The 25,796-nt window shown below is 56.8% G+C and overlaps 2 protein-coding genes and 1 non-coding gene across 7 annotated transcripts; 1 reads left to right on the top strand and 2 right to left on the bottom strand.

Annotated features, from left to right (window-relative positions):
• Positions 1 to 383: 383 nt before the first annotated feature.
• On the bottom strand, positions 384 to 9,116 carry LOC123930491. The gene is made up of 6 exons (XM_045986723.1): positions 9,086 to 9,116; positions 6,104 to 6,182; positions 2,939 to 2,992; positions 2,714 to 2,859; positions 2,418 to 2,567; positions 384 to 2,076 (listed from the first exon to the last, which is right to left on the bottom strand). The coding sequence occupies exons 1-6, from the start codon at positions 9,114 to 9,116 to the stop codon at positions 1,592 to 1,594; spliced, it is 945 nt and encodes a 314-aa protein (XP_045842679.1). The 3' UTR covers positions 384 to 1,591.
• Positions 4,281 to 4,351, top strand: TRNAG-GCC. The gene has a single exon. It is a non-coding gene; the product is annotated as a tRNA-Gly (tRNA).
• Positions 9,117 to 13,535: 4,419 nt separating the features above from the next.
• LOC123930675 (C-type lectin domain family 18 member A-like) lies at positions 13,536 to 25,642 on the bottom strand. 5 transcript variants are annotated; one of them, XM_045986869.1, is made up of 13 exons: positions 25,173 to 25,499; positions 24,564 to 24,655; positions 22,449 to 22,688; positions 18,654 to 18,751; positions 18,120 to 18,241; positions 17,822 to 17,929; positions 17,120 to 17,212; positions 16,676 to 16,782; positions 15,937 to 16,066; positions 15,546 to 15,642; positions 15,259 to 15,350; positions 14,888 to 14,954; positions 14,707 to 14,774 (listed from the first exon to the last, which is right to left on the bottom strand). In XM_045986869.1, exons 1-12 carry the CDS (start codon positions 25,309 to 25,311, stop codon positions 14,911 to 14,913), a joined length of 1,362 nt encoding a protein of 453 aa, XP_045842825.1. In that variant the 5' UTR covers positions 25,312 to 25,499; the 3' UTR covers positions 14,707 to 14,774; positions 14,888 to 14,910. The 5 variants fall into 5 exon arrangements, with proteins under 5 accessions (XP_045842823.1, XP_045842822.1, XP_045842826.1 ...); XM_045986867.1 differs by lacking the exons at positions 14,888 to 14,954; positions 15,546 to 15,642 and adding an exon at positions 13,536 to 14,136 and having other exon boundaries at positions 14,639 to 14,774; XM_045986866.1 differs by lacking the exons at positions 14,888 to 14,954; positions 15,546 to 15,642 and adding an exon at positions 25,571 to 25,642 and having other exon boundaries at positions 14,371 to 14,774; positions 25,173 to 25,392.
• Between the last annotated feature and the right edge of the window lie 154 nt (positions 25,643 to 25,796).

Raw genomic sequence — 25,796 nt, 5'->3', positions numbered from 1 at the left:
GATCCAGTCTTGGCTCCTGGGGGAGGGCAGATGAACTTCTAGGAGATAAGAGCTTTTGGTTGTTGGGAAACCAGATGCAGCCCGGCCATCATTCCATGTGGTGGAGCTGGCCTGAGTGACCACAAGAGTGGGATCTTCCCTGTGTGGCTGCTGAGCCCAGTGGGTTTGTGCCCAGGTCTGAACTGAAAGAAGGCAGGCAGCCTGGTCCCCTCTGTGTGCCCTGGTTTAGGAGGAGCTTCTGAAGTTGTGTGACTCGGGGGCCTGCTCAGCTTCTCCAGGAAGACCTGACCTGAGGCAGCCCCAGGACCAGAATGAGGCTTGGAGACCACACCAAGAACCCCTGGACAGGGTCGTGAAACACAAATTTTATTTTTGCCCTTTTGACATAATAGTATTTCCAGAGCCGATCTGAAGTACATAGTGCCACACCAGCAAGAGACAAGATAGAAATAGGACGTAAAAATGATACCCCTATTCTGAAGGATGGCTTTATAGGGTAGGTGAGGAGTCTGGAACTAGAGGGGGTTTTGTGGGGACACACACTGAGGAACTTAAAGCTCCGTTTCAGACGGGCAGGGGGACTGCAGGCACTTGAGTTGCCTGGGCACCACTGTGGCTGGCTGCTGTGGGACGCTCCACACTGGGGACTGGCAGTGGGATGGGGAAGGGCAGCCAGCGCGGTACCCGCCGTCCTCAGGAGCTGACGTGTGCCTGAGGGGGGCCTGGGCAGCTGCCCCTTGCAAGACGGCCTCAGCTTCGTGAGCACAATGAGCTTGTGCTAGGCAGCTGCAGGCCTCCCTCTCGGCCCCTATCATCTGGAAACATGACCTCCAAAGCAAAAGCCACCATTAACGGGGGAGGCTTCCTGGCTGGTCTGGCTGAGCCCTGCTTCCGCTTTCACCGCGCTCATTCTAGAACGGGTGCCTCTGGCGGCACAGTCGCCTTCGGGAGGCCTTCAGGAATCCACACGAGGCAAGCAAAGGAGCCACTTGGGAAGGAGCCTGGAGGGGTTCCACCCTTCTACTGGCTGCCCTCCGGGTCTGATGCATGGTTCTTCCCCTGTAGGAAAAACAGAAGCAGGACTCTGGCCTGGAGGACTGAGAGGCATGGAATGCCTAGGAAATAGAGGCCTGCCTGCTAACCTCTCCCCTCCACCCCATGTTCTTGGCAGCTTCGGCAGCTCAGGGCCACTCCAGATTCTTCCTGAAGCCTGGAAACCCAGAACCACCAAAGCAGCCTCTTCGTGTAGGCCTGGGCAGCGGTAAGGGCCCTCTAGAGCTCAGTGGTCCAGGGGACAGGGCCGGATAGGTGGAGGCAGGAAGGCTCGTTACTGCTAGCCCCTCAGCATCGCGGACCTTGCAGAGATGGCCCCAACAAGCGTGGGGCTGGGCCTGCTGCAGGGACCTCCCATCAGGGAGGAGGACATGGTAAGGCAGGAACATTTGGGCCCTTTAATGCTGCCCAGAGCGCTGTTACCAGATCCAGGTTCCGACGGTCTCCTTCCACGAAGGCCGGAGTACCACAGCTCCCCTGGGAGCATGGTACCCCACGAGATGTGGGGGCAGGGCAGGAAAAAGGCAGCAATGGGTCTTCACTGGTTCCAGGCCCTCAGACAAGGGGTCTGGGCCCATGAGGCATACCTAGGGCATGGTGTCGTGCTCAAAGCCCGCCTCCCAGTTTCCAGGAGAGGGTGGTATGTCAGGCCACAACCAGCCCCTAGTTCCCTGAGTTCACCCAGCCCGAGGTGAGAGGGGAAAACAAGCAGTGCAGGGCCCATCTCCTGGGGGGTCGCATGGGGCACATGTCCCAGGTCTCCCCTCAACCACCACTGTAGGTGCCTGCACGGACGTGAGTCTCTCCCTTGTTCACAGGGAGGCCACAAGGAGCCAAATGCAAGGAGGTTGAGGATGAGGGGAAATGCCGAGCCACTCACTGACTCCCCTGGGTCTGCGCTGTCCTCAAAGCTGTCTGCCTCCGGATGGGCGCTCTGGCCCCTGGGCTCCTGCTGGAGGTCAGTGATTCTGCATGAGGAACCCTTACTGCCTGGGCCCTTGGTTTCTTCACTGTCCTCTGACCCTGTGCAGGGAGAGTCACCAGTTAATGGCCAGTTTTGGAGGCGCCAGCTGATCTCAGGCCCACTTGGCGCCCAGCACTGATCAAGGGTGCCTAGGGCTTGAGAGGACAAGATGGGGAGGGGCTGGGACACTGCTGTGCCTCCAGATAGCTGGAGAGTGGATGGGTGGGTGGGGGTTGGGGAGGCTCACAGAACAACCTAGAAGCCACAGGCCTTCCAGCCATAGGAACAACCACAGGGAGTCGGGGAAAGGAGGGTGGGAAGGAGCCCTGCAGAGGGAAAACCTCGGGGCAGGATCCTGGTGCCCCTGGGATCTTCGGGAGTGGGAAAAGCTGGAGCTCACTGGGAATGTGGCCTGCGTCCACAGTTGGTGTTCCACCTGGAAGCTGGTCCCTCTGCTGGTCCATGCATTCCAAATTCTCCAGGAGACGGTCCACCTGGGCTTTGATCTGGCTCAGCTTGCCCCTGATGGAGTGCAGCTCCTCAGTCTGGACTGTTTGGAGAGGGGCCAGAGCTGGTGCCCACCAGGCCCGGAGGGCAGAGGGCTCTGCTGCCTGGGCTCCCTGGCCTGCCCTCGCTGCTAAGGTCCTCCCAGCTCTTCCCCAGCCTTGCAGGTGAGGGCTGTCCCCCCTCACTCACGCTTTATCTGCTCTCGGGGCAGGTGGCTCTTTCTGGCGCCCTTGTGGGGACTGAAGCTGCTCTTGACCCCCAAGCCCACCTGGGTCCTCCGGATCTTGACAGGCACACGATTGATGAGCGGAGGGATCCTTTGGTACTCATACACCCTACCGGCACAGGACACAGGGAGTCAGGCCACACAGCCCACCCGTTTACCCAGAGGACCGAGGGTTACGACTCACTGACCTGTAAGGGACATCTTCCCTGTACAGCTTGTAGCCCAGGTCGTAGTTACTCCTGCTGCAACAGAGACAAATGGAGAGGGGGTCACTCTCCATGGCCAGAGTCCTCGCCTAGACCCCAGTTTAGCTTGAAACTGAGGCATGCAACTTTTCCTTAGAACCCCAGGATTTTCCACCAAAGGAGCCCTGAGGGACTTAACCAAGGTCATTTTGGGGGACCGCAGCTTCCCCATGTCTGGCCTTTCACAAGGGGCACGTTCTAGGTGACAGGAGAGAGACAATTGCCTGCAGCCTTCTGGCCAGCCAGACAGGGGCCCTCCAAAGTTTCCTCTCTGCCCCAGGAACAGCTGACATTCTGGAACTTAAGTCTGGCAAAGGATGAAAGGGAGGAGTGAAGTCAGTGCCCAAAGCCACAGTGGGTGCTTGAGAGCCCTTAATCCTTGCGTTGGGATGGCCAGGACGCAACCCAGCTCTGGCAGGGCCAGCCAGGCACTTGTCAGGGCTGTGGCCAGGCCATCTTCCTCTTTGCTCTAGGCCTGCGGAGAGAGGAGTTTGGAAGGCCCCAGACTCTCACTGCCTGTGTCTCCGGTGTCCTACATCTCCAGGGAGTGAACTGTTGCCTAGGAGGGATGGGGGGATGGGTACAAAGGGACAGCTGGGTTGGGGCCTGGGCAGCGACGCTCTGTGGGGACACAGCTGCAGGAGCCCCCTGCGCCTGGAGCCGGAGGCCTGATGAGGGGGAGGGGAGGGGATGTGAGCGGGGGCAGCACAGTTTCTAAAACACATTTCGGGTGCTGTGTGCCCACGCCCCCAGCTCGGGCCCAGCCCACGAGGGGCGAGGCCGATAGAGCCACCAGGTCAGAATGGGGGACGTTGAGGGGACCCTTTCCCTTTTTTTATCCTGGCTCCCCCACCCCCAGGCCGGTGGGTGCGAGTTCCGACCACCCCCGCCCCTGCCTTCTGGCATCAGGGGGTCTGGAGGGGTGGCCTGGAAGCAGCAGGGAGGCTGATTCCGGTGGTGGGAGGCCCGTCTTTGGAGGAAGGAAAGCGTCAGGAGAGGCGCACCCAGCCCCCGGGGGTCGCGGTAGGGGCGGGGGTCCCCGGTGGGGTGCCGGACTCGGGCATCCTGGGGCGGGGCTTGGGGGCTAGGGCCGACCTGAAGCTGCAGCGTCTCAGCTGGGCGCGACTGCTCGGAGAGAATTTTCACTGGTCCGGATCCCCTTAGATTGGCGGGCGGGTCCCCCAACCCGTCCCCCTAGACAGGCCAGAAACTTCGGCGGAGCGCAGAGGCGGAGGCGGCCGCTGCAGACCCTCTGGGGCTCTGTGGCGGCACCGGAATCAGTGGAGCATTGGTGGTTCAGTGGTAGAATTCTCGCCTGCCACGCGGGAGGCCCGGGTTCGATTCCCGGCCAATGCAAACTCTTCTAGTTTTATTTTTATCCCCCCCGGCACCCCCCACCACGCAGTTTTTCCTAAAATGACATTTTGAAGTAGCCAGGAATGAATGGTACAGGAATGATGCTTCACTGACCACTTAGCACAGACTTGAGAGCTCCCGAGTGGAGACGGGGCGGGATCGGTTTGGGAGTTAGGGGTCAGGCTGCAGGCAGACGGGCCCCCTGGGCCTGAGGAAGGGGGGGGTCCTGCTTCTCACCCTCACTCCCCCGCACCCCACCCCTCAGCAATCAGCCAGGGCTGAAGCCTGTGCCCTGATCCTGTGTGCTTGCCTCTTCCCCGCCAGGGGGCAGCGCCTGCGCCCCAGGCTGCACAGCCGCATCTGGTCCCTGGTCTGGGCTAATTGGTACAGTCCGCAAGTTGGGGCTCCCCGCAAAAAGAGAAATAGGGCGCAGCTTTAGAGTGGTGTCGTGGGCAGAGATCAGGCCCCCTCCAGTGTCCTCAGGGCCAGGGGCAGGAGGAGGAGACTTGGGGCAAGTCTTTGACCACAAAACTTTGCCTTCAGGTTGAAAATTTCCATTTTCAGGCCTCGCATTACCCAAGTACCAGTCCACACGGCCTGGACTTGACGCGTTCTCACGGGGAGGTCATCCCGCAGTTCAGCGGCCACCAGAACCTCATCCCCACCTGCCCTTCCTCTGGGCACTATCCCAGGGGCCCGAGCCACAGCCACCACTGCCCCCCCCCCCCAAGGCTTCATCCTCCCTCCTGGAGCGCCCCCAGGATAGAGCATTACAAAACCCCTAGAGTCTCCCACAAGACACAAGGCAAGCCAACAGAGCGCGTAGGCAGCTCCGTAGCACTGAAGATACGCCAAGTTCAAAAACCTCGCATTACCCAGCACCAGACACCGGCTCATCCGCCCAATACAAAAGCAGTGGCAAAACCACCCACACTGGAACACTCACAGGGCGACACACACCCCGGGCGGGTGCTGGCAGGGAGGGATTGGGCCTCATCTATGTCAAGGTCAAGCTGAAGGTGCAGAGACTTCTGGGAGCAGCCCCCACCCCATCCCTGCCATCTCCTTTCTGGGAAGACGAGGCAAGGCGAAACCCAGAAGGCACAGGGCATTTACACAGCGTGGTTCCTAACAGCAAACCCCTGGCCCCCAGCCTCTTCCACCACAAGGTGGGAACCCCCGCCACTCCCCCCCACTCCCCCCCCCCCCACAGGAGGGCCAGGAGCTGAGTGAGGCCACCACAGATGCCCAGCTCAGGGACACGCTCGCCTTATGCTGGTGAAAATGGCACGTGGGCCGGCAGAATGTGGGACACTCCTTTCTGAAAACGATTCAAGAGTTCTTAACATTTTCTTTAGGATTCCCAGGTTAGGGGCAAGGTTTCATCCAGGCCAAGTTCCCATTTGCGACTTCTCTAGCTGGAAGAATCTCCCAGGCCCCAGGCAGGTGGGACTCCCTGGGGAGGACCCACTCGCCCCGGCTCCAGGTGGGAGAAGGGGTACCCAGCCTCTGCCAGCAGGATGGTGCTGGGTCGCACCAGTGACAAAGGCCCTGGGCATGAACGGTGTCGTCTCCCTCCGTTCACAGACAAAACCTGAGACCAAGGGAGAAGAGACGTCCAGGTGCCACAGTGAGTAGACTGAGCCGGCCTCCTGGGGATCTTGTTCCATCTCAGGGGAACCCAGAGCCTCGGACAAGACAGCCACTGGCCTCCTTCCCCTGCAGGCTGCAGGCAGCCCTGGACAGACTCACCAAGAGAGGGCTGTGCCCTGATGCCTCTTCTCACCCTGCTGGGCAGGGCCCGGCCTGGCCTCTCCAGCCATGACGAAGTCTGAAGAGAGAACAAGAGAGAAGGTCAGAGCCTGAGGGGGTGAGGGGGGCTGCATTGAAAGGTCCCAAGAGCACATGGGCCCCACTGGCATCCAGGCTAGCCCTTCCCTGCTCCTCCACTCCGACACCCTGGGTGTTGCTCCGTAAGAGGCCGCAAGGCAGAGCACCGCCCTGGTCAGTGGGCCGCCCTGTCTGACCTCCTTCCACCCCAAACCCCCGATGGGAATCAACCCCATCGCCCATGCCCTGGAATTGGGGGTGGTACCGTCAGAAGGCAGGAGGGAAAATATCCGTGATCTCCGTGTCCTCTGAACAGACACCTAGCCCTGGCCAGAGGCAATTCTCGAATGTCCTCCTGCTGCTGGCTTTGCCTGCCTGCTGGTGGCCCACGCGCCCCCGCCTGCGAGATAAGCCCGGGGTGGGGGGGCGCTGGCCGCGGCGGAGCTGGCCAGGGTGGCTGTGAGTGAGAAGCAAAGCCAGCAGCTGGCCTGGGCTGGGGAATGGACACCCTGCTGCCCTCTGTCGGAGGGGGAGGTAAGAGTCCACTGAATCCACGCAGGGGAGGGCTGGCACACCCAGCGAGGCGGCATCAGTACACTGTGCACGGCAGATTGTCCTGTTTCTGGGCTTCTGTCCTTTGGTGGTCCCCACTTGAGAGAGCAGTGCTGTGCCCACGGCAGAGGGCGGGGCTCCGGTTCACTGCGCAGCCCATTCGGTGCTCAGGGCCTGGCGCTCAGCAGGTGCCTGCTGATGTCCGCAGAATATGTAGATGAGAGTCCATTAAATCAATTCAGTTTTTAGTTTGGGGTTTGGATCAGACCCCAGAGTTTCCCTTGTGACTTTAGGGCCCCTCCCTGACCCCAACCCCTTTCTTCCTCAATCTGTGATCATCCTCCGTGGTCCACTTTGCCAAGACGGAAGCGAATGTGAGCCTTCTTCCCCCTTTCTCCAGACTTCATGCTACATGAGCGCCGAGAGCACTCACTCAGCCCCTGCTTGCTTCCGGGGAGAACAGGAGACTGGCCACAGTGTCCCCGAGGCACTGACGATCCAGACCTAGTGTTTGATTGGATGGAAGTGGGCAGGTTGTCACCTTGGCCTTTCTTTCTCATCTGTGGTCCTGATTCATCCTCTCAAGGACACATCACACAAGTGCCCTGTGCACTAAAGCAAACGCCCACATTTCCATCTTGTCTGGCTTCCTGCATCCTTTCCCTTGGCGTATCTTTATACCTGTGGTCACTTTCACATTTGCAATATCCAGAGGGGAGAGAAAATCACACCCATGTCTACCACACAGGGCACAGACACTTAGAAATGCCTGCTGTGCCCCAGATAGAAGGCAGAGCATTCAGATAAGCTTTCCATTCTCTTTGCATTAAACATCATCTCCTAAAAATGGGAATACCGAGTGAGACGTGGTTGCCCAGAAAGGAGAGAATGCAGAAACCTGCAACACCTTCCTGGGGCCTCCATCACAGGAACCAGCTTTGGGTCAAGTGCGAAAAACCACTCAGTGGCCCCTAGACTGCCAGTTATGGGCGCTAGTGGAGTATCTGGGAAGTTCACCATCAATGGCAAACCTTGTCCGCATGTGTAATAGGCATCTTCCTGGGCACCTTCTACCTGCAGCTCAGAGCAGACAAGCCTGGGGGCATGGCTTGACTCCATCCCCACTCAGGAGCTGTATTAGTCAAGATTCTCCAGAGAAACAGAACCAATACAGAAAGAGATTTATTATAAGGAATTGGCTCACATAGTTGTGGGGGTGCTGACAAGTCTCAAGATCTTTAGTCAGCAAACTAGAGACCCGCGAGAGCCAATGGCATAGTTCCAGTCCAAAGACCAGCAGGTCTGAGACCTAGGAAGATTCAAAGTTTCAGTTCAAGTCTGAAGGCTTGAGAAAAAAAAAAACAAAAAACAAAAATGAGTGTCCCAGCTCAATGGTAATCAGACAGGGAAAGTTCCCTCTTACTCTTGGGAAGATAAACCTTTCTGTTCTAGGCAAGCCTTCAACTGATTAGATGAGGCCCACCCACACTGGGGAGAGCAATCTGCTTTACTTAGTCAGCCCCTTCAAATGTTGATCTCATCCAAAAACACTTTCACAGACTCACTCCAAATAATGTTTGGCCAAGTCTCTGGCTGACTCCCTTGTGGCTGACATTGAAACATAATATTAACTATTATAGGGGCCGAGCACCAGAAACAGGTGAGGTTTTTGCTCCATATTCATCTCTCACAAAGGGACACCCCCTCTTGCATTCCCCCAGGCTGTGAGTGCCTGATTCATGGAACACAGGTGGGATAGTTCATGAATAGGTGTCATAATGAGTGACAGCCGATGACACAAGGACAGGGGACATCAGCAGTCAGGTGGGAAGAAAGCAGAAGACAGAAACAGACCAAGTGAATGGAAGGACTAGAATAAGGACAAAGGAGAGAAGCAGGGGGTGGACATCCTGGACAGCTGGTCTCTAGAGCTCCCCAAGCTGACTCCCAGATGTGTCTATCCTGAATTCATCAAATGAATGCAAAGTGGTTCCCCGATTTTCATAGAGCCCCCAGGAAGAAAGGAAAGGGCCATTGTTTAAAATATCGTAACCAGCCACCGGAAATGATTGCATTCCAACCATCTGCCGGCCATCGTGCTTTCACAGGCATCATCTCAGTCCCCTGCCTGGCAGCCCCTACCGTGTTCCAAGAAGTTCCAGAGGACTCCTTGAAGGTCCTTGAAGGTCCCCAGTGGGATCAGCTGGAGGCAGGCTCTGGTTCTGTGAGCACCTCCAGGCTGCGATTTCTTGACCCCAGACTGCTCCGTGAACCCCTCCACCCAAGGGGGAGAGAACCCTGGTGAGGGCTTGGGCTGGCAAGGACACGCTGCAGGCCAGGGTCCTGGCTTACCTAGTGGCTTCTTGCAGCGGACACAAGTCATTCTTTTGGCGGCTCCACATCTGAGCCCGCTTCCCGGGTTTCAGGTGTCCCCTAGCTTGGAGACAGAAACCGCCTCTCGGGAAAGAAACTGAAAATGCCCCTTTCTGCCTCCCTTTCCCGGCCTTCCTTGCCCCTAGTGTCTGGGCCCATACGGTGGCCCCTGTCATCAGACCCACAGGCCTGACTTTGGATTCGAGCCCATCTCAGCAGGTGAATGGCGGCAGCAGGAGCAGCTACCCTCCAGCTCCCTCCTCCCTTGGTGACACTGACTGGGATGTCTGCGCCCGACAGAGGGAGCGAGGTGTCTTCCAGACCTGATCCTCTGAGCTTTCCAAGAGCTCCCAGGAACTAACCAGTCTCTTTGGCAAATTCCTTTCCTGCGTAGAGTCGCCAGAATTCATTTCTGTTGCTTAAAGCAAGGATCTTGATTGATACACATTGGACTGGGCACGGAAGGAGCGAGAAGCCCAGAGGGAAACGGTGGTGATTGAAGGCTGGGGAAGTGGCCAGAGGATGGTGAAAATCCAGCTGGTATTAAGGCACAGGATGACGGCAGCCCATGGCATGCCACGGTGAGACACTTGATCCTGTGGTCCCCCAGAACAAAGTGCCCCTCAAAGGAAAGACTTTGGTGATCTGGCGGCTCCTGACAGAGGAGAGTATAAGGATTACCCGGAAGTCGGGGGCTAGTGTTCAGAGGGTGGTGCTAATAACATCACACAGCTTGAAGGAAAGAAAGACAAGCTCAGGGGTGCCTGGGGGCTCAGTCAGTTAAGCGTCTACCTTCGGGTCAGGTCATGGTCCCGGGGTCCTGGGATTGAGCCTAGCGCTGGGGTCCCTGTTCGGTGGGCTCCCTGCTGGGTGGGGAGCCTGCTTGTTCCTCTCCCTCTGCCTGCTCCCCTTGCTTGTGTGTGTGCATGCTCTGCTCTTTCTCTCTCTTTCTCTGTCAAATAATTTTAAAAAATTTTTAAAAGGAAGAAAGAAAAAAGAAAAGAAAGAAAGAAAGGCAAGCTCAGAGTCCAAATTCTCTGCTCAAGGCATGGTTAGAAAGCCAGGGAATTTTTTTATCTTGCACCTACCAGAATGAGTGAGTGAGAAAACAGCTTGATCAATGGCTAGAAAATGAGGCCATCGGGTGGCCTCATACCGTTGCCTGGTCTCTAACTGGGAAGGAATGGAGAGTGGAGGGCAGGGGCCATCAGAGCGGGGCTCTTCGGGAAGGTGGAAGACTTAGGTACCCCCTACAAACACACGCACCCCAATAGAGCCGCTCTGGTCAGCAGCAGCCTCCTCTTGGTCATTCTGAACATCCTGGAAGCAGAAACTTGCTGGCTACTTCCCAAACCCATACCCCTTCCCTGGGCGTGAGTATCGTTGGGGTTTCTTGCCCTCCCTCATGGTTAGTGTGCTACTGGGCTGAGGGGCGGCCAGCAGCTAGCGTTTCTTTAAACAATAGAGCCCCGAATGACCTTGAGGTGACCTACCCCATCAGCCCTTGTTTTCTCTGGACTGAAATAACAAGTCAGGCCCCAGGGGGCTGATGACTGCGAATCGAAAAGGAGGACATTGAATCACCAAAAGAACCGAGAGATTTTGCTAATGTTTTTCCTCTTTAATTTATTTAATTGACAGAGAGAGAGAGAGACAGCGAGAGAGGGAACACAAGCAGGGGGAGTGAGAGAGGGAGAAGTAGGCTTCCCACAGAGCGGGAGCCTGATGCGGGCTAGTCCCAGGATTCTGGGACCATGACCTGAGCCGAAGGCAGACACTTAACGATTGACCCACCCAGGCACCCTGAGACTTTGCTTATTTATATTGGCCAAATTTGGCAAAGTGATCAGGGGAGGGTATCCGAGACCAGAAGCCTGGGGAGGGAAGAGTGTGAGACCGGGTTTATTGTACTGATACTTAGAATTCCGCAGGGCCAGTGTGAGTAGCTGGGATCGTTCTTTTGTTGTTGTTGTTTTCAAGATTTTATTTATTTATTTGACAGAAAGAGACACAGTGAGAGAGGGAACATGAGCAGAGGGAGTAGGAGAGGGAGAAGCAGGCCTCCCGCCAAGGGAGCCCGATGTGGGACTCGATTCCAGGACCCTGGGACCACGGTCTGAGCTGAAGGCAGATGCTTAACTGATGGAGCCATTCAGACACCCCAGCTGGGATGGTTCTAATTGTTTGCTCCGATGACTGATTGAAATTGACTTCATTGTGGCTAGATAACCTTTGCTAACAGCGAAGAAGGAAAATGAGCTTAAGACTTACTGAGCATTTACCAGCCACCAGGTTTTAGACTTATTTCACAAATTAGTTAGCAAGTGAGGTTTCGATGCTGTTCTGTGGATGAAGGAATAGAAAAAAATGAGGGCATGAGCTCAGCTGAGCTGACATTCATCCGTGTTTACCGGTCTCAGGCTCTGGTCCAGACACATTAGTGTACCAACTCAATCAATTATCCTCATTTTTTTTAAATTTAAAGAAGTTTATGTACTTATTGGAGAGAAAGAGAGGGAGAGGGAGCACACGAGCGTGCTGAAGTGGGAGAAGGGACAAAGGGAGAGGCAGAACCAGACTCCCACTGAGCAGGGAGCTCTGACATGGGGCTCTATCCCAGGACCTTGAGGTCATGACCTGAGCCAAAGGTAGATGCTTAACCCAGTGAGCCACCCAGGTGCCCCTATTATCTTCGTTTTACAGGACAAGTACACGAGAGATGTATTAGGGAGACCTGGGACCCAGGGGTTTCCCAGCAGGTGGGATGGGGACTGTTCTAAGACCCAGACAGCTCCAGGCAGATGGGGGGGGGGGGTAGGGTGTGTGTGTGTGTGTGTGTGTGTGTGTGTCCGGTCTCCTTGTTAAGTAATTTGCCCAAAGGAACGCAGTAAGTGGCGGAGCCTGTCCTGATGTTCAGGTGGTCTCAATTTTGTCTCAATTTAGGCTCAAACTCTCCACCTCTGCCCGTGGTTCTCGCGTCTGAAGAGCCGGTGTCTGAAGTAGCTGGAGATCATGCTAAGAAAAAAAAAAAAGCCCCCAGCCCTGGCCTCAGCCTCACCATTCCGTCCAGTGGGGGTGGCTGAGAATTTGCTTCTCCACCAAGTTCACGGGTGACGCCGGTGCTGCTAAGCTGCGGACGGATATGGACAATCTCTCCATTCTCCGCCTCACCTCCGGATGAGAAGCCTGGGCTCGACTTTTCAGGTAGGACCTGGTCACCGCCACCTGCGCTCACAAACCCTGCCGTAGCGCTGAGAAACGCGTGGGTGAGGGAAAGGCTCCGGACCGGGTGGGCCGCCGGGGGAGGCTGCTTCTGGGTGGGAAGCTGGCGTCCGGGCTCTGGAGGGCGGGGCTGGGGTTGCCACAGACGTGTTTCCAGGGCCTGGCACCACTGGCCTAAGTGTCTACCTGGCCTGACTTTGCAGCAGAATTTGGAGCCTGGGTCTCTGACTCTCTCCAGGATTCTGGGACCAGGCCTTTTTTTAAAAATTGAGGTGAAATTCGTATAACATGAAGGTAACCCATTTGGGGCATCAAGTCCAATCACCATGTCGTGAGACCACCACTGCTAAGTTCCAAAACATTTTGGTTCCAAAATAAAACCCAGAACCATGGAGCAGTTACTCCCCATTCTCCTGTCGCCCCTGGCAACCCCCAGTATGTGCTTTGTTTCTGTGGGTTTACCTGTTCTGAGTGTTTCATCTGAATGGAGTCGTGCAGTACGTGAACCCCTGTGACTAGCGTCTTTTACTTAAAATAACATTTTCAAGCTTTGTCCGCCTTGTAGCCTGTATCTGTTCTTCATTCCTCTTAATGGCTGAGTAACGTTCTATGGCATGTTTGACTGGTTTCCATCTTTTGCTGTTGGCAGTGATGCTGTTGTGAACTTTGTGTGGAAGGACTTGGGTACTTGTTTGCGGGTTCTCTTGGGTACAGACCTACAAGCGGAATTGCTGGATCAAATAGTAGCTGCTCTGAACTTTTCCAGGACTTGCCAAACTGTTTTCCAGAGTGGCTGCCCATTTCCTGCTCCCACGAGCAGCCTGTAAGGGCTCCAACTGGTCCAAGGCCTTATCAACATTGTCTTGTCTGTTTCTTTGGTAACAGCTGTCCTAATGGGTGTTTAGATGTGAATTTAGATGTGAATTTCCTAATGACTAGTGATATTGTGCTTGCTGGCCATTTGGATAGCTTCTTTGGAGAGCAGTGGATTCACATTCTTTGCTCATTTTTTTTTTAAAGATTTTATTTATTTGACAGAGAGAGACCACAGGTAGATAGAGAGGCAGGCAGAGAGAGAGAGAGAGGGAAGCAGGCTCGCCGCTGAGCAGAGAGCCCGATGTGGGACTCGATCCCAGGACCCTGAGATCATGACCTGAGCCGAAGGCAGCGGCTTAACCCACTGAGCCACCCAGGTGCCCCTCTTTGCTCATTTTTAAGTCATGTCTTTTTGATTAATTCCTTTTCTGCTATTATGAGTCAAAGCTGAGTTTCTATGTTTCTCCTGGTTGCAACCACAATAAAAATTGTGGCTGCTACACGTGTCCCCATTCCATGGTCCGGACCACACTCCCACCTCCAACCAGCAAAGCGACTCCACAGTGTGCAGATGGGGCCGGGGTGCTTTCCAGACCCTAATGACAGTCCCTCCCAGCCTTCACCTCCCACACGGCCTCTCTCACCACTGCAGGGAGCGGAGGGAGAAGGGGCCATGACCCACCCCTGCTCAGATAATCACAAAGGAAGCAGGAGGGACATGCAGGAGCTGGTGTGGTGACCATAGGGGAGTGTGTGAGCCCAGCACAAAGACAGAGCCAGTGGTGAGAGGAGCTGGAGCAGGAAGTCAGGGGTGCATACAGAGCTTCTCAATCTGCACCCCTCAGGGGCTAAGACCAGAAAACTTCCAGAAGGTGGTCTGGGTCATGCAGGTGAGCAGGGGAGAGACTGGGGTGAGTAGTGGGCTGCCGGCAGTGAGGCCTCTCAGGCGCCCTCTGGTCTTCCCGAGATCATCCTGGGTCGGCCGAATTCCCCTTCAAAACAAGCGGTCATTGGGGCGCCTGGGTGGCTCAGTGGGCTAAAACCTCTGCCTTCCGCTCAGGTCATGATCTCAGGATCCTGGGATCGAGCCTTGCATCGGGCTCTCTGCTCCATGGGGAGCCTACTTCCTCCTCTCTCTCTGCCTGCCTCTCTGCCTAGCTGTGATTTCTCTCTGTCAAATAAATAAAATATTAAAAAAAAAACAACCAAGCGGTCACAAGTTCAGCTGATTCATAACTTAGTTTAATCCTTTGTGGGGAGCACCCTGGGCAGTGAGGAGCCTCCGTCTGCCCCAGAGGGTCCGGCAATCATGGAGGAGGGTGGTCTCTTCTGGCTGCTGGCCCTGCCTCCTGTTTGGGTGCCTGACCCCCACCTTCCCGATCCACAGCAGGCCGAGGGGCCCCAGCTCCCCTCCCCCTGGAGCAGACTCCCTCTGGGGCTGACTTGTACCCCCTGCCTCCCTTCCTGCAGGGTCTCTCTGAGACCTCTGCTTACTGGCTTGCGGTCCTGGGCTGGCCCCGGTTCCAGACAGGTGGGCAGCTGGCGAGTGGCTGAGTATCTGGGTGCTGGCAGGGGAGAGGCACGGCCGAGTCTCAGGGCCCCAGGTCCCACCGGGAAATGTGCTCCTCAGCTGGAAAGGAAGCCGGACAGAGCGAGGGTCACTGACAGCCCAGGCGGTCCTAGGATGGGGACCTTTTGGCAGTTGGTCCTGAAATGGCTATGCTCCCAGTTGGAGCTCCAGACCTTTCTAGCAGGTACTGCTGGGGTCAGTTCTGGGCCACCTCTCTTCCCTGCTGTAGTTTACTGGGCTCTAGGGAATCAGAGAACACGGGTGAACCCAGCAGGTCCTTAAGTTGCAGCTTTGGTGACAGGAGGAAAGCGACCCTGGAGAAATCCCTGGCCAGGCTGTCATTCCCGTCCTGCTGCCTTGCGGACATGAGCCTGGGCTTCTCACTCCCCCCTTGGCCTCAGGAGCCCGCAGGTCCCACGGAGCTCGGAGCAGGAGGTCCCCGGGCCCTGCATGCTTAGGTGCTTTCTGGGTCTGTGACCTGGACATCCTAGCACCTGGAGCGGGCCAGCAGGGACCAGAATAGGGAGCTGTGAGGGGCCCTCACCAAACTGGCAGATGTAACGGTTTCGGGTTTTGCAGCGCTGGTCATTCCAGTTGAAGGCGGCAGACGCCTGTAGCTCCACACAGTTGCCAAACCTGCCAGGCCGAGATGCTGGGGGCTCAGTGCCGGGGAAGGGAAGTAGGAGTCCGGAAAGGCTTCCGTCTTCCCCTCCAGCAGGTCCCCTATGTCTAATGGCCCCAGTCCACAGATGGGGCTTCTGGGAGCCAGGCCCACTCTCATGTGAAGGCTCAGCAAGCCGGCCCAGGGGAGGGAGGGCACCCCAGACTCACCCCTGGTTGTCGGGCTGCCCAAAGGCGAAACTGGTAAAGGACTGGTGCTCCCCCGTGGTCCAGCGGAAGGAGTCCTTGGTGGTCTTATAGGTGAGCCCTGGGCCGTGGCAGGTGAGTTGGCCTACCACCCCGACCCCCCACTCAGAGCCCAGGCTCCCTGAGAGGAACTCCCTGAGCTTGGATCCTGTTCCCCTTTCTGCTGCCAGCGGGCCCTTAGCCCCCTTCCTAGCTCTTCCAGCCCCCCGTGGCTCTCCCTCTCCCTCCCTTCTGTGCTCTCCCCAGGGAAGGAGGTTGCCTGACCCATCCTGGGTCCCTAGCCCTCACCGCACCCTTACTGTCTGCTGATGGGTTTTCACAGCCCAGACACCTGCACCCCCAACCAGGCACTCACCGATCCAGAAGTTTCTCGTCTCAAAGTCACTGTCGGTCACCTCATTGGTGGTCTCCAGGCGGCCCAGGTAGAAGGCGAGGATGTCCTGCACTTTCTGGCTCTCGATCTGGGCCAGCACCCCGCCCTTTCGCTGTAACCCCCAGTCCAGGTCACCCCAGCAGGGCCCCAGAGCTCAGACCAGCCCTTCCTGCCCACTCCCCCACGGCCAGGGACGTCCTCTTCCTCTACCTCCCCCTTCTCAGAGTGGGGGTCCCCCTTCCTTGCCCCTGCCTGTGTCTCCCCTCTCTGGGCACGGACGGTGGGGAGCCAAGGCTGACCGGGCCCTGCCCTTGGGAAGCTTTTGTTTCACGTGTTCAGTGTCCTGAACACATGTGAATTGGTTGCCAACATGAACACCTCGAGAGACGGCAATGAAAATCTGAATTTCTGATTCTCTTGGAAAATCCCAAGTTCTGGCCTTTCTGCACTCAGTGACCTGCCGGGCAGCCCTCAGCTAGAGCTGACTCAGGGTGGCTCCTTGGTGGGGGGGGGCTCACCCCTACCCCATCCCAAGTCCCTCAGCTTATTCAGTGACCTCCTGGCTTCCGTGGGCCTCTGAGTTTGGGGCCCCTGCTTTATCCTAATGACCAGAGTCAAGTCAGGAGAAATTGTAGGAACCATCTCTTCACCCAAGGTCCGTCCATGAGGACCCTCGCTTGAGACCCTGGGGTTCCCTGGGAAGGCTGGGGTGCACTGTCACCTGGCATTTCATCTTGGCTCCGTAGTAGGTGTCTGCCTCCGAAGACACCAGGAAGCAGTCTCCGTCGATCCTCAGGTCGCAAGTGTGGAAGGGAAAGTGCACCTTGGCTGGGGACAGGGGGGCCCGACTGTGCGCGTGGGGACCTCAGACGCATTACGCCTTCCACCCTGCCAGGGAGCTAAGCTCAAGAAGCCCCTTCCTCTGGCCGCTGTCTCCAAGCTGGGGCAGGGGGTGGGGGGTGAGGGAGACAGCGGCGTGCCGGGGAATGTATGACTTCCAGCTTGTTCTCTCTTCCAAAATAAAGAACGATCTGTAGCATTTGCCAGATTCTGCGGGGGGAATGCCACCAACGTGATGTGATTGCACGGGGAGTCAGGAGATGTGCCCAGTGAGGGGCTTCCGGGGGTGGCCTGGCTCATCGGGGGACCTCGGGGCAAGACTCACTGGCACACTGGGCTCCCCCGTAGCCGACATCACAGACGCAGGAACACTCCTCTTCCCGGAACCGGCCGTGAACACACTGTACGCTGCAGCGCACTGCCGGGGGTGGGGAGGAGGAGAGCAGAGCTCAGCCCGCAGCCCCCGGACCCCGTGCTGCCCCTCGCGGGCCTCGGAGTGTGGGCAACGGCCAACTGTGACAGGAAAAACCCTCGAGGATGGGACCCCATCAGGGCTTCCCGCTGCGGCTACGCTTGGTGTCTGGTTGGATCTCCATCGTAGAGAGAAGCAAATTAGGGTTCAGGGGTGACCTGCTTATTTATAGTCACAGAGCTGGGAGGGAGACAGTGGGATCAGAGTCTACTTCCAGATCCTGATAGTGTCCTCCTCCCGCCCTCCCAAGACCTAAGGGCCAAATCAAGATTCCATCTTGAATCCCCTACATGGCTCAGGCTCCGGCAGGGGCTCAGGCTGTTGTTGGTCGAACGACTACATGGTGTTCAGGTCAGCAAGTACCCGGTCGGCGGCCACACACTCCCTCAGGGCTCTCTCCAGACACTCGCAGTGGGTGCCCCACGGCCCCTGGACACACCGCACAGGGACGCATGGCCCTCCTCACCCCCCGCGGCTGCCTGCCTAGGCCCTGGCCCAGGCTTCACTCACGGGGTTCCCGGGGGGCTGTGACCTGGAGCTCCAGGTGCCCCTCACCTTGGCAGTATCGGCCTGTGTGGCCGGGGGGACAGTGGCAGTGGCAGGTGCTGACGTTGAGACGTCCATGGTTCCGGCAGCTCATGCGACATGGGTTCCTGGGGACCTCTGGTCAGATGAGGATGACCTCTGAGAGGGCGCCTCCTTCCGGCAGGCCAGGGGGCTGCTTCCCAGGGTGCCAAGGGCCAGGGCTTCGAGGACAGTCCCACCAGATGTTGCCACCCTCCACAAGGGTCACCACACGGAGTTCTCTTGTACCCGCTGCCCCAGCAGGAGGCAGGCAGGGTCGGGCACTTACCACAGAGCCCTCCTGCGTGGTCCCAGGCTTTGAAGCAGCCCGAGACGCTGGCTGTGCAGAGCGAGCACCAGGAGCCCTTCTTATAGGGGACGATGGTCTTCCCGTTTACCTCCCAGTTGCCCCTGTGAGAGCAAGCACCAGAGGGCTGCAAGGGCCTGGCCTTGGGCAAGGCAGGCATGGGCCCTGCTGCATGCCTCAAGGCCCCTTCAGCTCCTTCTGGCCCAGCCCAGGAGTCAGGGAGCTGGAGGAGACACGAGATGTCTAGGAGAGGAAAGATGGCCTCCAGACTAACAAGAACACTCCATTCTTCCGTGGGCCGAAGCAGAATAGTGCTGCCAAGGAGGGGTGTCTGAGGAGAAGCCACATTCTGCTTGGCTGCCCACTTCCGCACCCATTCCCTTCCCTCCTGCCCTCTCCCCAAGAGGGTGTGGACCCAGGGGCGACGGCCTTTGAGTGGGTGGCTGAGGGTTCTACCCTGGGGGAAGGTAGGCGGCCCTCCCCAGCCCGCCCAAGCCCAGCGGGGTGGGGCCTTACCCGGGAGAGTAGGCACAGACGAAGGCTTCCATCTCGGCCTGGGCCCCAGAGCACCGATGCCGCCCACAGCCCAGCTGGCTCGAGGTGGCCCACACGAGCTGCCGGAGACACAGTGGCTCAGGAACCCTATCACAGGCCACCCCCACTCCCAGTCTGGGGGCCAAAAACACTGATGATGCTTGCCCTGGGGGAGGCAGACTGACAGACCTCGGGGCCTCAGGAGCGGTAGCTGTGCTGGGCAGAGCTGTGGGGGCAGGTGGGCACAGCCTAGGAAGGCTTTGTGGGTGAGGGGCGGGGAGAGGTTTGGATCGGCAGATACCTGAAGAAAGGAGAGAATCTTGGCCGGGGGGAAGGAGTGTTGAAAGAAAGTCTTGGACCTCAAAGTCTTTGTGACAGACCCCACATGTCCCTACAACCCTTCCCTCCTCCCTGCAGGCCCCTCTTAAAAGTGCCTTTGCAGTTCTTTGCAATGAGAGGAGGACTCTCTTTTCTAGCCTGGACCCCGGCTGCGCCTGTGGCTTGTGTTGGCCAACAGAATGCAGCAGAAGTGATTCTGAGCTGGGGGGGCCTGGGTGGCTCCGATGGTTAAACGTCCGACTCTTGGTTTAGGTTTAGGTCATGATCTCACGGTTGTGAGTTCGAGCCCTGTGTCAGGCTCTGGGCTCAGTGCAATCTGCTTGGGATTCTGTTTCTTCCTTTGCTCTACCTGCCCCCAGCTCCCGTGTGTTTACTGTCTAAAATAAATAAATAAAATAACGTCTTAAAAAAAAATGATATTGAGCTGGTTTTAAACCTAGGGCTGGAGACCCCACAGGCACGAGGGAGCCAGGTGAGGCCCCTCCAGACGGCCAGCTCCCAGCCCAGGCAGCGGCTGACTGCACTTGTATTTGGGCCCAGCAAAGACCAGAAGAACCTCCACACAGGGCCCAGCCCAAGGATGCTAAACTTTGGGGTGGTGTGTTAGCAACAAAAGCCAACGGGTACAGGTCTCTGATAGTATTCAGCACTTGGATTGAAAATCTTAAAATCTGTGACAGCTTGGAAACAGCACAGCCGATACAGGGGAACTAGTTAAGCAAACTCCTGTGACATAGCCATGAAGTAGGGAGACACGGACACAGGTGTCCAATAATTCGAGAAAATACATTCTTTTTAGGAATGCACAGAACATTTGCAAACATTGGCCCTGCACTTAACCACAAAGCAAGATTCAACAAAAACCAAAGGAATAGTATCCCATGGGCTGCATTCTATAAATTCAATGCGATACAATCTCCAAGTAAATAACTTAGAAGTAAGGAATGGTTGGGGGCGCCTGGGTGGCTCAGTCGGTTAAGCGTCTGCCTTCAGCTCAGGTCATGATCCAAGGGTCCTGGGATCAAATATAAAAAAATAATAGAGTAAACTAAATAAAGTAAAAGAAAGTGAATAAGGGGCACCCCATTAAAATATATAAACTTTAAAAAAGGCAAGTAAATAATAAAAGTAAATAATAAAAATAGCAGAAATGTAAAAGAAAGAAAAAGGATAAAACAAGCAAAGGCTTACTTGTTAAAATAGACACATCTCTGGGAAGACTGGCAAAGAATGAGAGACAGAAGGTGCGTGTAAACAAAGCTGAAAAGTTTAAAAGGATCTAGCAACAGACACAGGAAATTTTTTAAAAATTTATTTGTCGGAGAGAGAGCAAGAGAGCCAGCAAGATCACACAAGCAAGGGGAGAGCCAGGCAGAGGGAAAAGCAGGTTCCCTGCTGAGCAAGGAGCCCCATGTTGGGACTCCATCCCAGAGCGACCTGAGCCAAAGGCAGATGTTTAACCAACTGAGCCACTCAGGGGTCCCAGGAAAATTTTAAATCCTTGTTTAATCCTAGTTGTGTTTTTTTTTTTAAGACTTTATTTATTTTTTTATTTGAAAGACAGAGTGAGAGAGAGAGAGAGCAGGGTGAAGGGTAGAGGGAGAGGGAGAATCCCAAGCAGACCCCACACTGAGCTCAGAACTCAACGCGGGGCTCTATCTCACAACCCTGAGATCATGACCTGAGCCAAAACCAAGAATCGGATGCTTTACTGATGTTCGGCTCTTATTTTTTTTTTTAAAGATTTTATTTATTTATTTGACGGAGAGAGATCACAAGTAGGCAGAGAGGCAGGCAGAGAGAGTGAGAGGGAAGCAGGCTCCCTTCAGAGCAGAGAGCCGGACATGGGACTCGATCCCAGGACCCTGAGATCATGACCTGAGCCGAAGGCAGCGGCCTAAACCACTGAGCCACCCAGGCGCCCCCGGCTCTTATTTTTATTATTTACTTTGTTTTTAAATTTTTTTTTTTTGTTTTTTAAACCTTGTTTTTCTTAATAATCTCTATACCCAATGTGGGGCTCGAACTCATGACCATGAGATCAAGAGTCACATGCTCCACGGACTAAGTGAACCAGGCACCCACATTATTTACTTTCTCCTACTTTATTCAGCTTACTGTATTTTTTTATAGTCTTTTTAAAAAAGACTTATTTATTTATTTGACACAGAGAGGGAGACAGCGAGAGAGGAAACACAAGCAGGGGGAGTGGGAGAGGGAGAAGCAGGCTCTTCGCTGACCAGGGAGCCCGATGCGGGGCTCGATCCCAGAACCCTGAGATCATGACCTGAACCAAAATTAAGAGTCAGATGCCTAACCGACCGAGCCACCCAGGCACCTGCACTCTGTTTAATCCTTTTTTTTTTTTTTAAGATTTTATTTATTTATTTGACAGAGAAATCACAAGCAGGCAGAGAGGCAAGCAGAGAGAGAGGTAGGGAAGCAGGTTCCCCGCTGAGCAGAGAACCCAATATGGGGCTCGATCCCAGGATCCTGAGGAGCCCAGGACCCTGAGAGCCCAGGACCCTGAGATAATGACCTGAGCCGAAGGCAGAGGCTTAACCCACTGAGCCACCCAGGCGCCCCTGTTTAATCCTAACCTTAACTCCCTCTTCAGTGCTGAACAATTCTGCCCAATCAATTGGGAAACATAAAATGGACAGTTTCCTAGAAAACAGAACTTGGCAAAACAGTCTCAACGCGAAGGAGACCATTTCCAAAAGTTGAATCAGCAGCTAAAAATCCACGCGTGCATAGCATTTGAGAGAATCGGGAGCCGAGCACAGGCAACACAGTTTTGAACAATAATAAAAATATGGGGAATTTTCACTTCAAAAGTTTCTATAAAGCTGTAATAATTAAAACACGATTTGTGCAGGGATTTAAAAAAAAGCAGCAGAATAGAATCAAGAACTCAGCAACAGATCCATGGGCACCTGTGAGCTTGGTGTGTGACAGGTGGACTGTGAGTCAGTGGGGGAAGGGTGGAATAGTCAATGGAAGGTGCCCATTTGTGGGCTTTAAAAAAAAAGATATTATTTATTTCTTTGAGAGAGAGAGAAATGGGCACAAGCCGGGGAGCAGCAGAGGGGGAGGGAGAAGCAGACTCCCCCTGAGCAGGGGAGCCCGACGCGGGGCTCGATCCTGGGACTCTGGGATCCTGACCCGAGCCGAAGGCTCAACCAACTGAGCCACCAGGTGGGCCTAGTTGTTTTTTTCTTAAGAGATGAGAACAAATATGGTTAAACATTGTCTAAGTGGAGGTCACGGGTAAAAGGGAGTCCATTACTAGATTTATGTTTGAAATAGTTCGTGCTTAGAGCTGAGAAGAAGAAAACTACAAACCGCAGAAGGGCAGCCACGGATTTGAAGACGACCGGCGGCCCTTCTGAGCTGACCCCGGGGGCCGGGGGCCAGGGGCCGGCGCCACAGCCTCACCTGAGTGTAGTGGGTGCAGGTGGCGTTGTGGGCACACTCAGCGGCCGCGTGGCTGTACCACCGCCCCTCTGCGAACCACAGGCCCACCACGCCGACGAAGGACGCCGAGCCTGCCGGCAGCAGCTGCACGTTCCAGCCCACTTGCTGGGGGGCCCGAGGTGCTGACGCGGGGCTCGGGACTGGGGCACCGCACCGGGCCGCCCTGGCCTGAGCCCATCGGGCCAGGCTCTCGCTCCAGTCCTGGGGGCGGCACAAAAAGAGATGTCAGCAGGGACCTTTGGACCAGGCCTTAGTGATCCCACTTCCCCCACCGCCCCCGCCCTGGGGTAGGGGTCACGCGGAGAGCACTGGATGGGGAGTCCTGTTTCACCCACTTCACTCTGGGGCCAGGGAAGGCCAGACCGGGCCTGCGAGAAGCTCTTGGCGATGCGGTGGTGAGAGCACCCACGAGGTCTGGACGCCTACCCCGGAGCTTGGCTCCAGCCGGGCCTGAGAGCCTCCCTCCTCCTGACTCCCACTTAGGTGATGCCCGTTCCTGAGGGAGCAATGCCAGCTCAGGCCACGGGATGGGCTTCTGTGGTAGATTTTTCTGTCCAGTAATGTGAGCCCGGGCAGGGTCCAAGCCATTCAAAATGGTTTTTTGCCGCCGTTAGGTACAACGGGCTGTAGCCATTGTCAGGAAGGCTCGGTTGCTCCCATCTGGCTTTTCGTTGATGAAAAAGGCCTCAGCGGCCAGCCTGCTTTGTCCTGTCCCCCTTACTCACCTGGCCTTGTGGAGGGGTGCCAACAGGGACGCAGGACCAGAGAGGCTCCCGGCCTCGGGGCTTTGGGCCCAGCCAGCGCTGTTGTCTGAAGTGGCCCTAATCTTCCCTCCCATCCACACACCAGCAGACTCACACCCCCTCGGCTACCAAATCGGCCCCCTCTCCTCTTAAAGGACGGGCTCAACAATCACGAAGACATGGGTCACCTCACCCCAGCTGCGTGGCCTCTAGTCCCTAATCTCCATGAGACGCAACATCCTCTGTAAATTGGGGCAGTAAGATACCCCCAGAGGAAGATTATCACGGGGACTCAAAGGGTACAGGGGGAGAGTGCCTGACCCACCGTGGGCTGGACAGCTGTTAGGATTTCACCTCTGAGGCAGACCGGAACCGGAGCAGTGGGGATTGCCTGGGGGGGCGGCCCCCTTGGCCGCCCTGCACCACCCTAAGCGCCTTAGCCTCCCTTGGGTAAAAGCACTAGAGGCCCACACAGGTGAGGGAGGCTGAGTGGTGGGGCTCCATTCTCATCTTCTATGAAATGCTGATTTCTAAGACTTTGGCCAAAGAGGCATGAAAAGCGTCATCACCGATGACCCGATGAGGGGGAGCACCTCCCTGCCAGGCACTTGAGCTGGGAGCACCGGTGTGGGCAGTGGGAGCCGGGACCCGGGCCTGAGAGGGCCAGAGCTGCTGCAGAGCAGGGAAAGGGAGAGAAGCATCCCCCTACCATTGGCCCGCCCCACCCCCACCTCCTGGGAAACTGACCCAGGAGCTCTCAAGGTCACCCGCCGCTGAGCCAGCCTGGAGGAGTTTATGGGAGGCAGCCATGGGGAACCCTACCCACCCCCACACAATCCCGCCCTCACCCCCCGGGGCCTGTTGGCATGTGCTGGGGCAGTGTTTCTGGGCCCTGGGATGACACCACCAACCCTGCCGTCCTACGCCAGCCCCCAGAGGAGCAGAGACCTTGGAGGGGCCCCTCCTAGTCACCCAGATAAACCGTGAAGAAGCACTGGGTCCTGGTCACATTCCAGGCCTTTCCCTCAAGCGGGACGCTTCTCCCTCCCAGATCCTACCGAGAGTCCTTTGTGGAGCTCCTCTTTCCCGCTCCTTCCATGTCTTCTGGTCTCCAGGGCAACAGGATGGGATGCGAGGAAAGGCCAAAGGACTGGCCCTTCTGGGAAGCAGGCCGTGGCAGAACCCTAGCAACCAGGAACTGTCCCCGCCGTGGGCAGGGTGACTGGCTGTCCCCCCGTCCTACCCAGGCCGAAGGGTGCCTGTCACAGGCGTGGCCTCCTGAGCCGTCTTCAGGATTGCCCCTCTGGCCACCGCCTCGCCTTGGGGTACTCACCATTCTCTGCATGTTGGCCGCGGGGGGCTGCACCCGGCTACGCAGGCGGTTGTGCACGGAGAGGAGCAGGAACGTCTCCTTACTGCTCAGGGCTGGGGTGGGAGACAAAGTCAGGCCCCCTGCACAGCGGGACCTGGGCTCCCCTGGGGTGACCTTGGCTGTGGCAAGCTGAGAGGGCTGCCCTGCCCTTAGGGAGCAAGAGCTGATGGGGCCGGGGGCACGGGGGATCGTGGGGGGGATGGACGGCCTACGGGAGACCGAGAGCTGGGGGTCTGGAGGGAGGCAGGTGTGCAGGGGCCCTTGAGCTGGAGGCTGGGCTGACCGGAAGGAGGTAGGGCCAGGGGCTGGGGGTGGGGGGCAGCGCTGGGGCCACCAGCTTTGGACTTTGGGCTGCTATTCCTCCTTGACCCCCATGGCTGGGCCCACTCCCCTTCATTCTTCCTGCTCCCTCCCAGCCTCCGCCATCCATCTTGGGTCCCTGGACTACCTTTGGGGCAAGGGGGCTCCTATTTAAACCACACAGGTCTGCCCAGAGCTCAGGCCTTCCTGACACCACTCTGCGGCACTCCTAGCTGCTTCTCCTCGTTCCTCACCCCAGGGCCCCCTTACCTCCAGGCATTGGAGCCTGTTCCTCCTGCAGTGGGAGTAACTTCGACTCCGTCCAGGCCATGCCAAGGAGAGCCAGGAGCACAGGCAGGAGGCTGGGCCGGGGGCCCCCCAGCCGGGCGGAGGGCGCCGGCCCCAGCATGGGCCTGTTGGGCGCTCCGGCTCAGCCGTCCAGCTTGCTTCCCAAGCTAGACAGAACTACTCACAATCTCAAGGAGGCAGGCTGGACGGGCAGACAAAAGGGGGAGGCTGGTGTGAGTAATCGGTGTATCCAAAAGGCCTCCTGTCGACACTGGCATGAAGAGCCAGCCAGCTCCAATCCCAGGGCTCCCTCCCTCCTCCAGCCGAGGGCCTGGCCAGCGGCCCTGCCCACAACAGCCAACCAGGCAGTGTGCACTGACCCTGTGCCCCTGCTAATCATTGCAGGATTATTGGAGCCCTCGGGGAGCCCCTGGAGACCCCGCTGATTGGCCCGCAGACATTCCAGGGCGGTGGATTAGCAAATGATGGCCGGGCCCAGGCTGGGACAGTGTCCTCTGGGCCCACCAGCAGCCTCTAGTCCCAGTTCCAGGCCCAGGGCAGGCAGGCAGGAACTGGGCAAGACCCCAGGGGAATTCTTCCCTTTCT

Source organism: Meles meles, chromosome 19 (assembly GCF_922984935.1).
Source record: "Meles meles chromosome 19, mMelMel3.1 paternal haplotype, whole genome shotgun sequence".
NCBI classification, from domain to species: domain Eukaryota; kingdom Metazoa; phylum Chordata; class Mammalia; order Carnivora; family Mustelidae; genus Meles; species Meles meles.
The sequence above is the reverse complement of the archived record's forward strand: the minus strand, read 5'-3'. Positions and strand labels throughout refer to the sequence as shown.

Excerpts from the sequence above, each read along its gene's own strand:
- LOC123930491 (XM_045986723.1), bottom strand. The coding sequence starts at position 9,116 with ATGACTTGTGTCCGCTGCAAGAAGCCACTAG. Across the intron at positions 6,183-9,085 it reads CCGCTGCAAGAAGCCACTAG|ACTTCGTCATGGCTGGAGAG; the intron begins GTAAGCCAGGAC and ends TTCTCTCTTCAG. Across the intron at positions 2,077-2,417 it reads GGACGCAGGCCACATTCCCA|GGTCAGAGGACAGTGAAGAA; the intron begins GTGAGCTCCAGC and ends CTCCCTGCACAG.
- LOC123930675 (XM_045986866.1), bottom strand. The coding sequence starts at position 25,311 with ATGCTGGGGCCGGCGCCCTCCGCCCGGCTGGGGGGCCCCCGGCCCAGC. Across the intron at positions 24,656-25,172 it reads ACAGGCTCCAATGCCTGGAG|CCCTGAGCAGTAAGGAGACG; the intron begins GTAAGGGGGCCC and ends CTCCCACCCCAG. Across the intron at positions 16,067-16,675 it reads GAGCCAAGATGAAATGCCAG|CGAAAGGGCGGGGTGCTGGC; the intron begins GTGACAGTGCAC and ends TGGGGGTTACAG.